General features: G+C 46.2%; 1 protein-coding gene across 3 annotated transcripts in view; it reads right to left on the bottom strand.

Annotated features, from left to right (window-relative positions):
* Nedd4l (NEDD4 like E3 ubiquitin protein ligase) overlaps positions 1–12,612 on the bottom strand; it is a 313,579-nt gene that overhangs the window by 219,263 nt on the left and 81,704 nt on the right. For all 3 annotated transcript variants that reach the window (XM_055622704.1, XM_055622705.1, XM_055622707.1), the window contains exon 2: positions 130–203. In XM_055622704.1, coding sequence (XP_055478679.1) covers positions 130–203 — 74 coding nt within the window. The remainder of the gene's footprint in view (positions 1–129; positions 204–12,612) is intronic.

The raw sequence follows: 12,612 nt of genomic DNA, 5'->3' as shown, positions 1-12,612 counted from the left end.
GATAGATAGATAGATAGATAGATAGATAGATAGATAGATAGATAGATGGATGGATGGATGGATGGATGGATGGATGGATGGATGGATGGATGGATGGATGGATGGATGAATGAATAAATGGAAACATACCTGGCTCCAAATATGTCTTTTTTGGCGAGGTCAATTCCAGAAACAACTTTCACTCTGAGAATACGGGATTCTCCCTGTTAGAAAAGGAGAGGAAAAATAACAAGATTAAACCTGACTCTTAAGAGACAACTCTCTCAGCTCAAAGCTTCAAGTCAGTAATTTCCACTCAGCCCAACACTGAAATAAATATACTTCAGCTCACACTCAGGCAATTTCTGCTCACAGCCAAGTTCAGAAGGCAACCCTGCCACTCTACCATGCTAAGACTCAAGCCAGGCATGGTGACACACTTATGATCCTAACACTCAGGAGGCAGAGGTAGGAGGCTCACCACAATCTCCAGGCCATCTTAGTCCACACAGTGAGGCCCAGGTTAGTTATGGTTGTGTCCTGAGACTCCGTATTTTAAAAAAAGTCCAAATAGGAGGCTGGGAAGATGGTTCAATGGGTAAAGAGTTTTCCATGTGAGCATGAGGACCCAAGTTCACTCCCCAGAACCCACATAAAAAGAACTGGGCATGGTGTGAGTTTGCAATCCAAGTGCTGGGAAAGCAGAGCAAGGTAGATCCCTCGGTTCACCAAACAGCAAGCCTCACTGATTTGCTGAAATATAGGCCAGTGAAAAACCGGGCCTTTAAAGAAAGGGGAAAACAAGCAAAGCAACAACAAAGAAAAACCCAAACTAAACCAAAACCAAAGTAGATGGCATTTTGAGAAATGACATTTGGTACACACACACAATGAAAAAACAGGTTAAAGATTCTAGAAACTGAAGCAGCCTTATTAGTGAAGATCGGGTTTAATTCTAAGTAGGCAGGCCATTAACATCAATTCCTTCTGATATTTGAGGAACTGTTGCCCAGTTGTTCCAAGAACACAAACACAGGAGCCACTGAAGCAATATCTTTCAGTAACCAGGTACCAAAATCACTATAAATAATTCCTTCTTTCAAGTGCACACATTTATAAATGTGGCCAGGGGTCAGACAGAAAAGACATTTTATGTAGTGAAATATCTCTTTAAAAACGAAGTGCTCCTCAAAATGCACTATTCACAAGCAAAAATGATTCCCCAGTTCCAGTAAAAAGAAATCAAAAGCCTTGTTCTGAAAGGTAACCCTTCTCAGGCTGTTCAGTCAACTTTTTATCTATCCATCCAGTCAGTCATCCACTTCTTCACTTCCTCTAGTATTTCTTAAGGATTGCCATGCACTGGCACTGAATTTGGCCTTCAGATAAAAACAGAAGTATGTCCTTAGGTCTAATGGACAACACCGCCACACCTGAAGCAGTTGAAGGGCCAAAGGTTGAGGAACACCAAATGACGGATGAGGTGCTGTAGGAGGAGGACTGAACCAAGGTCACGAAAGTCTGAGTTTGGGTCACTGTTAACACAAACTGAAATAGACCATTGTGTCCAACATGCCTGGGCAACAAATCAGAGGTCCAATGGGGGAAAGCCTGGGTCTGAGTTAGGGACGTCCGAGCTAATCAGCATCGAACAGACAGAACATGTCTGTGGGGACAGACCATGGACTGCAGAAAGTTATCTAAGAAGAACGAAAAATCGAAGTAATGACTAGGAATGGAGCCCCTGGAACACCAGTGCTGAGACACGAGCGGAGCAACCAGAAATCAACATGACCACATAATAATAAAGGGGGTGAAAAAACAAACAGGCAAAAGCCAGAGGTGGGTCAAATCTGATACCTGGCCTTTGCTAGTTAACCACAGATCCATGACATGCACTGGAGACCAGAACATGTGCTTGAATGACTTAAACTCCAGGGGGTCTCCCATCCACCCATGCATCATCCGTCCACCATCCCACCCTTCCTGGGCCCCCTCCCTGACATAGCACTGCTTCCACACAAACACAGAGGAAAGTGCAAGAAAGTAAAGAAAGATATTCACAACATGTCCGTGCCGGGGCTATCAGCTCAGAGGTACTCTGCCAGTACTGGGTTCATTCCCCAGCATCTAAAACAGCAGTGGTGTTTGACAGCCCCCAAAGGATTCATCAGGGGAGTGAGCGTAAGGGCAGACTCTTGAGGCATGATGAAGACACCATGCTACCTTAGTGGGTCAGGCTCACAAGCAGCTCTCAAGGTGCCTCTGAGTGCTGCTGGGATATCCCTCTCCTGTATATCTGCAGACCAGGGGTCAAGAATTCCTTCTGTGATGCATGGTGCTCTGCAGGTGGAGGCTCTTTCCTGTTTCTCCCTAAGCTGTCCTTTGCTCCTGGTGCCCCTCAGAGTCTGCTCGTATTGAGGGATGGCACAGTGAAACTATTTTTTTCCATATGGATCAAAATCTGGTAACACACCACTGCAAAATTCTTTGCACACCTAAGAAGTGTACTTGGCTTACTAGTGCCCAGTGCATAGAAACTGAGTGCTAACCAGATACTTACCAAATGAGTGGAATGGGTCCATGCCCGATCAATAAGGAAACAGGGAGCCTCAGTATACTATAGCCAAGAAGTCTGCAGCCATGCTGAGGGTGTGTGTGTGTGTGTGTGTGTGTGTGTGTGTGTGTGTGTATGTGTGTGTGTGTGTGTGAGGAAGATGGATGAACTCTAAAGACCACACAATGGAACGACATTGTTAAAAGTGGTGACAGGCTAGTCCCAGGTGCCACTAGAGGGACACCTGGCAGTAAGGAGAGATTCATGAAATGACCCTGAGGTAGAGGAGTGAGCGCCCGGTACAGTAGTGGTGTTCATGTGTAACTCATACACCCCTGTGGCTGTCTGCACCTGTGAAGGTGGACGTGGAGGAGATGAGGGGATAACGTCTATGGTGGAGGGCACGGGACTAACGGCAGCACACCACAGAATAAACGATAAGCACGTCAAGGAGAAAGTGGTCACCCTCTTCTTGGCCTTTTCGGAAGTTCTGAGTACAGTACTTACTGCCCAGAAAAGATTATTTGACAGGAACCTCAACCAACCTGTTTCTGGGGCTGAAGAGGCAGGAGGAGGCTAATTCACACCTGGGTTCCCTGCATTTGCATTCCCACTGGTTGAAAGGTCTTACTTGGGTGGTTTACCTCCCAAAGTCAGCACGAATCAGAGTAAATGTTGAAAAATATAAGCTGAAATAAAGAGAAAGGTACAAATTTCTAGTGGAAATCAGTTCTTTCGCTTAGCAAATGTGAGCACCTGTTCTGACATCTAAGGCTACAGGGAAGCTACCGAGGTCAACCTGCCCTGCAGCTGGCCTCCTGGGGCCTCTAAGGGCGCCTCCCATAAGCCCTCACAAGACATGAGGATACAGGCCTGCAGCAGCCCACTAAAAGGCTTAGGATCTCTAAATCCCCCAAGGCGTCATTCACACGCTCCACTTGACAGAATCTCATTTATCAATCCTAACAAAGTAAGTCACAGTTGAGGATGGGGAGAAGGCACATCGGACAGAGCACATGCCTCACCAAATGTGAGGGCTCCCGATCCTTAGAGGCCAGGCACAGAGGCTGGTCCGAAATCCCAGTGCTCCTAGGGCAAGACAGAAGGTGGAGACAGAACCCCAGAAGCTTCGCAAGAGCCAGTACTTGTATGCAGTGTTTTCAAACAAAGTCAAAGGCTGTTCTCTGGTCTCCATGTGTACCATGGCACACATACGCACAAACCACCTCATACACAAACGCACCCCCCAACACACACACACTGAAGGAGCGGAGCCTTAAAGTCACAGACAAGTACGAAAACAAACAAAAATATCTTGAGGGTTAGAAGTCAAGACACATTTTTATCTGAAACAAACAAACAAACAAACTCTAAAAAAGTCTCTACAAGAGGCAGCTAATTCCATACAATGAGCTATAATATTACCATTTAAAGGGTATAAAAGGCCTGAAGAGATGGTTCAGGCAAACAGGACAACCTGAGTTGGGATCCCTAGCACCCAACCAACACCCATGTACAAAAGAAAAGAAAAGAAAACTCTGGGTACAGCAACACCTGCCTGCAATCCCAGTTATGGTGAAGTGGAGATAAGACGGATCCTTGGGGATCGAGAGACAAGGTTCCTTCAAAGGTAAGGAACAAAGTTACTGAAGAAAAGACCCTACCTCAACCTCATCCCTCCACACATGTGCCCCCACACACTTGTGCACACATATAAACACGAAATACCAGCTGCCTGGAGTCTGAATTCCAACCAGACTTTGAAGTAGGGATTCCCAGAGTCGGTTCACCAACCACTGGGATCACGAGCCTGACCCTTAACCTATTCAAAAGACCTCCAGAGTCAGCCCCCTTCCTCTGCCTGCTCATTTACCACCCCCGTCCGCCATTACCACTGCACTGCTGATCTGGGATCGCTTGGAGCTGAATCCAGAGTTCCAAGCAGAACCTGGATCAACAGTTCCAGTTAGCAGAGACACTTCCTGCAACAGATGGGAATTGACATAGACAATGTGCAGAGAGCGAGAGACTTTGGACCTAAATAGGATGGCTTTATCAGACACCTCCCCTCAAGGCTCAGGAATCCGTGTGAAAGAGGAGATGTGTCAAAGGTGACGGATGACTCCAAGGAGACAGCGTCTCCCAGATACAACAGGCCCGTGCACCTATATACTCACACAGACTACAGCCGCCCTCACAGGGCCTGCATAGGACCAACCCAGACAGAAACCCCAGCCTGGGAAAGAGGAAATGGACACAAAGTCCCACTCCTAACCAAGAAGCTGCCTGCAAATGAAAACTGCTGAAGGGGGTGGGGGGTGGAATCCATTTTCTCTAATGGAGTGTCACTGAGTGTATCAACCACATTCAAGGGCAGGAACCATGCCCAGGAGGAATTATCCAACACAAATAGTACTCCATATGCATGTGAGAGGTAGAGACACGTGTGTGTGTGTGGGGGGGGGTATTTTAAGAGAGTGAAGTTGGGTGGGCAGGGAGGTGGCAGAGGATCTGGAGAAGTTAGGGGAAAGGAAAGATTATGACCAAACTATACTGTATATAGTTCTCAAAAAATAAGTTAAAATTTTACACACACACACACACACACACGGTATATTGTCATGTTCTACCATCTAATGAGCACTTACTGAGAACCCACCATGTGCCAGACACTGTATCTGGGGACAGAGATGTGAACCTGACAGAGTTCTCAGAGAGCTCAAGAATCTAAAAGAGGCAGAAAGCCAGACTGGAAATACACGGACAATTCCTGATGGCTGGCAGTGAATGCTTTGGAGACACTGTGACAGTCAGGGAAGCAACTGATGGAGGCAAGAGGCAGATGATGCTTGCCCGGTGGAAAAGAAAGGCCACTGGGGGTAAGACCCTTGAGTGGAGACCCCAGGAAGCAGTGCTGAAGTTGAACAGGAAGCTTCAGGCAGGGCTGACAGCAAACCCAGGCTCACAGGGACAAGCCAGTGGAGAACATGCCAGAAGGTCACTGTGGTGTGCGGAGGTCAGAGACCAGACAGGAATCCTTAGAAGAGTGTGGACATTACAGCAATCACTTTGAAGGGAGCGCTAATAATGTGGGTGATAATGGTGGCTTACAGGGGAAGGAGAGCAGGAACAGGAAATAGAGAACCTGGTGAGGCTTCCAGTGGGGTGGACATACAGAAGTGACCAGACTGAGGAAACCAAGGCACATTCAGTCAGGCATGGTGGTGTGTCCCTGCAATTCCAGTACTCAGGGGCTGACGGGAGTCAATCATGGTCTCTGGGCCATCAGGGACAGTACAGTTAAACACTGTTTCAAAGTCACAAAACCTAAGTTCAGAATGAAGTGTCTGACTCCCAGCCTGGCGAGGTGGTGCATGCCTTTAGTCCCATCACTCAGGAGGCAGAAGCAGGTGAATCTCTGTGAGTTCGAGGCCAGCCTGCTTTACACAGTGAGTTCCAGGACAGCTAGGAATACTGAGATCTCATTTCAAGAAACAAGCAGTAACAAAATAAAAAGATCAAAGAACAAAACAGAAATGAGCTAACAGCCAAGCAAGTTGTTAATAAAGCTGTCTCCTCTTCTCCCAGGACACAAAGGTAGACTACATTTCCCAGCCTTCCTTGTGGTTTGGGAGGTATCATGTGATTAAGTTCTGGCCAATACGTGAACAGAAATGATGAGGGCTTCTGCTGGTGATTGATAAGCCATTCCTACTGAACACGCACGCTCTCTTTGAAGCCCCATCTCTCTGCTAAATGGAGAAGAGCGTGCATGATGGTCTGAAGGGGGAAACTTCAGGAGAGAGTAAAGAGAAGCCACCCTCTGCCCCACCCCATGACCTGCTGGCCCTCCCACCAAAACCCAAAGACTGATGCGGCAGTGAGCCTGCCTCTCTATACAGCACTTACTGTTTTGTTTTGTTTTGTAAGGCAATGACAGGGCTGAAGAGATATCTTAGCAGCAAGAGACTCAGCTGCTGTCCAATCCCTCATCCCACAAGATGGCAGTAGAGAACCGACTCCTGAGCCGTCCTCTGACCTCCACACACCAGCCCTAACAGGCGCACATCTGCACATGGCTCATGCACAAACAAAAAATAATTTTTAAAGAAGTCAAAGACATACCTAAGCAACAAAGTAGGGAAGATGTCATAACACTAATTACTTCTGATTAATGGGTAACATCTCCTTGTCTACTGGCAGTTTGTCCTTTGAAACAAACTATAAATAAAATAAAATATAAAATAAAATAAAATAAAATAAAATAAAATAAAATAAAATAAAATAAAATAAAAACATTTGCCTGAGGTTGTAGCTCCATAGAGCACCTGCATGGCCAGCACCACAAAGTGTGAAAGGGGAAGGATCCCCAACTTTTATAGAAGTCTCAGAATATACCAATGATACAGGAAATTTAAAACTTAAGTCACAGGCAAAAGACCCATCCAACTCGCTGCATTTCTAAAATGAATAAACCCACTCTATCAAACAAAAACAAACCCATGGGCCTTTGTTCTGCTTTGCCAACTCACAAAGATGCAGAAGTGCATATTGGGAAGATATGAAATCTTATGCAACATGCAGCCAACAGCTGGGAGATGGGGAAAGTTGGAGGGTCTTTTATTGAGCACTAACTGTTTACAAGCATCTCTTACAAGAAAGCTTGCTCACTCTCAAGTTCAAGCAAAGAATGTTACTCTATAAAAATCATTTTTAAATAGTAAAGATTTCTTATCTTTGTTTCCTCGAAATGACAAACTTAAATACAGATAAGCAGCCATCATCACTGAGCAAGGAAGCAGGTAAGAAGTGTGTGACTAATTTACCACATGCAGTGGGCCCCAGGCCGAATGACTGTACTTTCTGAAGCATGTTATTACTTTCATAAAAATCTATGCATGATATTGGGTCCTTGTTTATAACTTTAGTGGAATCAAATATTTAACTAAGGTGGCTTGGAATCAACAATAAAAATGTTATTCAAAGACAGACTGCACAAGCAGAAGGATGTGGGTATAGAAGAGGCCAGGCCAAACCCAACTTGGCCATGTCTCCTCCTGTTATTAATCTACTGTTCTGCGTGGCTGTTACATAACAGTGGGTGATCCCAGGTATTCTGTATGTGTGTCTTTCCTGAACACTGATGGCCAGGCTTTAAATGTTCTCAAACTCTATGTAAGTAGTTCTGGGTGATGGTAGTAGTTCTAGGTCCTTTAAATACCACTCTATCCAAATCCTCCTCCTGGCAAACAAAACAACGAAGCAAGCATTCCAATTCTACCCAAAATTCCCAATGCCGGGATCTGCTTTTTTCCTTAGGTACAGCCCACTTATCTGCCAGTGTTATCTACAGCCCCAGCCGCTGCTCTGAGAGAACGCGATGATTGAGCTGGGAAATCATGTTTCGTGGGGAACCAGTGTGACCCCAGGTTTCACATATATCAGCTGTTCATATGGATGAGGAAGTCCTAAGTCAGGGACCTCATTATCTTGGTCATTATTCTCTGAGTTATTTATTTAAGTCTTCCCGACCTTCTGACATGTTCATAATTCTAGTCAGTACTTGTGACACTCCAGAGCCACATGTGGACTAAGAGAGACCACCAATACCATTCTCAACCATGAACTGCATACATGTCATGCAAAGTAGTACCCAAGAGGTTATCATTCATCTTTGTATCCCTGTCCCAAACCCCAGACAAAATTTTGTGTTATATATTTCTGGAAGAGCTTTTTTTTTTTTTTTTTTTTTTTTTTTTTTTTTTTTTTTCCTTTTTAAAGAACAGTTCTAGGTTCACAGCCCAAGTGAATGAAAGGTAAGGGGTCACCTCCAGGACCTACTTCCCTATGTACTGCCTTTCCCACCATCAACTACCTGCATCTATGAAGCGCATTCGTGTTAGCACTGATGAAACTATGAAAACACATCAGCATCATCATGCCGAATGTACAACTTCCTGTAATATCCACTCTGAATAACATGTAGTCAATGAGTATGTACAAATAAGTAACAGCCCTTCCCTCTGTATACATTTTAAATAAGAATCCTAAAACATCCCGTCCCCATGGTACACATATTCCTGTCATAGCCAATCCTCCTGTGTCCTGTCCCCTTGCTTTTCTGTCTCCTCTACTCTAATTCCTGCCCGCCAAGCCTTTTCCACTCCTCACTTCCATGGCAGGTTTCAGGAACATTCTGCCAGCTCTCTGTAACTGTTTCCCTCAGTTCTCCACTCTGATTGCCTAAGTCACATTCAACTACTGTATTCACGGCTTCGTACTAGCACCGAGGGGGCACCAGGTGCGGTGCTCTGTCCTCTGACAATCAACTGTGGAGTTAAATACAGGCACAGTTATCTCTTCCATGGGAGTGGCTAGAGGTGGAAAAGATCAGTAGCAAGAACAAAAGTACGGAGTTAAAAATGAGAGTGGCCCAATGCCCAATGGTCCAGCTCCAGCTTAAGGAATAACAATGACAATACCAAGGCCCAACTCACAGAACTATATTCTACGGCTGCCAGCCCATCATGAGCCCAACACAGGGCACACAGTCAAGTTCAGCCCCACAACAGTGCAAATCAGTGAAGACCCCAAAACACTGGCATGTGAAAACTGCAGGACCTTGCAGGGCTCCATTCAACAAAAACTTCTTGACCTTGATGGGAAAACAGCCGTTCTCTGATCAGGTAGATGCAGCTGACAAATAGGAGAAAGGGATGGCTCTTCAGAGAAAGGCTGGCTTCAAATGGAACTGCCCAAGAGGACTCTGCCTTCACAAACTGTGTAGGAAACATTAAAAATGTGCCCACGGATTCCTGGTGCTCTTCTCTTCATTTCCCCCAGACAGGACAGGACTTGGACTGAATGACTCTTTTCCAGCAGAATACAGAGGATGCAACAGAGCACGGCTTTGAAGAACAGGCCATGAGACACACTCTCTTGCCCTGCCACCTCACAAGGGGTCAGAAGTTTGTATGCACAAACACCAAGTCCTCCTATTGCAGCCATGAGATTGAGCCGGTGCTGCATGCTGAATACGGAATGTTCAAAGGCCGATGTGTAGAGGCTAGCAGTCTAAGGCAGTACTGTGAGATGAACATGTAGGACGTGGGGCCCATCAGCTTTGTTCACCACAAACCCCCCACTACCAATCCACTCCTTTGCCTGAAACCTCCCAAACTGAGGACTACCTATCCATGTACATGCCTACATACACATATGTCCTTTTTAGGTTAATTATCTCAAGATTTCAGTCACAGCAACAGAAAGCTAACACAGTCAAAGCTTAAGTCCTCAGTTCCAGGCAAGTCTTCAGTGTGAGAATTACTGCAGAAGTAGGATGGATCAAGCTCTTGTGGGAGGGAGGAAGGTAAAAGAGGACAAAAGGAGAGAGAGAATTAGAACTTAGAATGTGTCGAAAGAGCTGCCCTCTGGATTTTAGCAGGTTGGGAATGAGACCTGACTCCTCCTAACTGCACGTTTGGGTCAGTGTTTCTTCCGCAGTCTTACGTCAGACCAACATGCCTTCACGCCAGGGGCTCTAAAGCCTGGCAAGAGTAATGTCTTGCTGCATGCATGCAAGTCAAAAAATTACTGAGCACATAAAAAGTTGACAAGTGTGACAAAGCCTGGGAGCCTGGGCCAGCAAGATGGCTCCATGGGCATGCTGCCACATCTGACAATCTGAGTTCAGTTCCTGGGGCCCGCATAGCAGGAGAGAAGCAGCTGTACCAAGCTGTCCTCTGACCTGCACATAGGCCCCAGGGCACATGTAGGCGCACACAATAAGCATTATTTGAGAGAGAGAGAGAGAGAGAGAGAGAGAGAGAGAGACTGGAAACCTGATGAGTCCATTGCAAGCCCAATGAGGTCCCCAAGTTGCCTACTTGAAAGAGGAAGCAGAGAGCAAGAAAACAGGTAAAAAGCCCAATTCAGGCCACTGGCCCTTTTTAAGAGAACTACTAACATTCTGGAAAATTCTCAGAGGAAGTGGACTGGCAGGAAGTTGGAACTGAAACTCAAGTTGACTTGAAAATTGTCAAGGGAAGAGTGCAGCTGCCTCCCAGCTCCCTCTGGGGACCCTGGCAAGAAGGGAGACGCCATGCACACAGCATGCTCCAGGAGAAACCGAATGCAAGACAAGAGAAGGAAGGTGGTCTTCCAGGAACTAACTGTGTCCAGTGAGGGTCTGATCGCTAGCCACGGCCACAGCACCCGCTGTGGAAAAGCTCTGAGGCGGTAACCGGCAAATTCCCGCTGTTCATCCAGCGCTAGTATCATTGGGCTTGTAGTAAATTGTACAAAGAACTCAATACTCTTTGACTCATGCCTTCAAAGTGCTCACGTGACGTTTCTCCCAGCAAGGACAACAGCGGATGCCTTTGTGTCTGGCTCTGAGCGGCATTCAAGGTGCTTAACCTGAGTTCTTGGAATGTTTCACTTTTCTACATCATTCCATCCCCTGGGAAGAGGGAGCTGAACAGGTGAGGTGAAAGCAAGCGGAGGCTGATGAGTGAGTGGGGGCTAGGCTCAGTACTATGACATCAAATATGCCCCTACTGTGTCTTAGCTAGAAAAAAAGTTCTAGGGCTAGGCAGACTGCGCAGAGTGTCTATGCCATGCAAGTCAGAAGACCTGAGTTCCAATCTCTAGAACTCAAGTAAAAACCAGGTGCCAAAATGAATGCCTGCTGTCTCAGTGCTACTATGGCGAGATGCGAGGCAGAGATAAGACAACCCCTAGATGCTTGAAGGCCAGCTTTGTTGGTGGTGTTCAGAGCAGTGTGCAAGGGAGATGACTCCTCAACCAAATTAGAAGGCAAAAACTAGTACTCAAGTGTTGAGCTTCAAAGTCAGGTCAAGCAGTTGAGGTGCCTGGCTCCAGGCTCTCCCAGCATCCCTAAGTCCCTACCTGTTACAGGGCATGGCTGGAACTCTCTAGCCCAGGGGCTGGGGTTCCTCTCCCCCAGAGGCTCTTCACTATGTAATCCAGACATCTGGTTTCTTTCTCTCTTTCTACATTCTCCCCTCTCTCTGCTTCCCATCCCCCTTCTCTCTCTCCCCCCCTCCCCACCCCCCTGCACTTTTCTGTCTCCCCTAGCATGGTGACTTCCCTGGCCTCATACTTTGGGACAGGTGAACCCACCAAGAGCTGCTCCCAATAAGCCTCCATTTAAATACTTTAACTTGTCTTGAACTGGTTCATTTCACTGATGGAAGAATACTTCTCATCAAGGTTTTCCTGGGACCACATATGGTGCCATGGCACAGGTGTGCCTGAACTCACACAGACAGACATAGTGGGTGGTGGGTAGACAGACAGACAGACAGCAGGCAGTTCTTTCTGGCTAACCCTAGTGGAACAGACCTATAATCCCAGCTATTTGGGAAGCTCAAGGAGTAGGACTGCAAGGTAAAAGCCAGCCTCTGTGAGTTCTTGCTTCAAAATTAAAAAGCAAAAAGAGGGCTGCAGATATAGCTCAGCACTACAGGGCATATGACTCAGGGCATTTGGTCAGACTATACAAAGCATGGCTGGACTACACAAGGGCAGCGTCAGAATGCAGAAACCCCCAAAGGGCATGCAAGTTCTTCTGTGTGGACGTGGGGTTTCGCAGTGACCCCAGCTAGAAACATTAAATAGTCACATGTCAGAAAGCCATAGTGAACAGATGATGGAAGCATGGAAGAGGCTGTCACAGAACAAAGCCATTGAGTGAAGGAGCCAGCAAGCATAGCAACTTTCTTCAGTTAATTAAAAAAAATTTCTTTAACTGGATAGTTGGTCAAACTCCCTATAAAAGGCTTTTAAAGGATCCACTTATCAACGATGCTTTTGTTCTGTCCCTCTAATCAGAAGACAGGAAAGATTTTTAAGTTCCTCTGAGATCACTGAGAATCATCTTGTGTTTGCAGTTCTAAAAATGGCCACCACAAACAACAGCCCTGTGTCACAGGCCAGAACTCTTAGCTCAGGATCTAAAATCTGCATTTTTTTTTTCATAGCAGCTGTAAGTGACCTTACACACACACACACACACACACACACACACACACACACACACACACACACACACA

Source organism: Psammomys obesus, unplaced genomic scaffold (genome assembly GCF_907164565.1).
Source record: "Psammomys obesus unplaced genomic scaffold, mPsaObe1.curated_primary_1811, whole genome shotgun sequence".
NCBI classification, from domain to species: domain Eukaryota; kingdom Metazoa; phylum Chordata; class Mammalia; order Rodentia; family Muridae; genus Psammomys; species Psammomys obesus.
The sequence above is the reverse complement of the archived record's forward strand: the minus strand, read 5'-3'. Positions and strand labels throughout refer to the sequence as shown.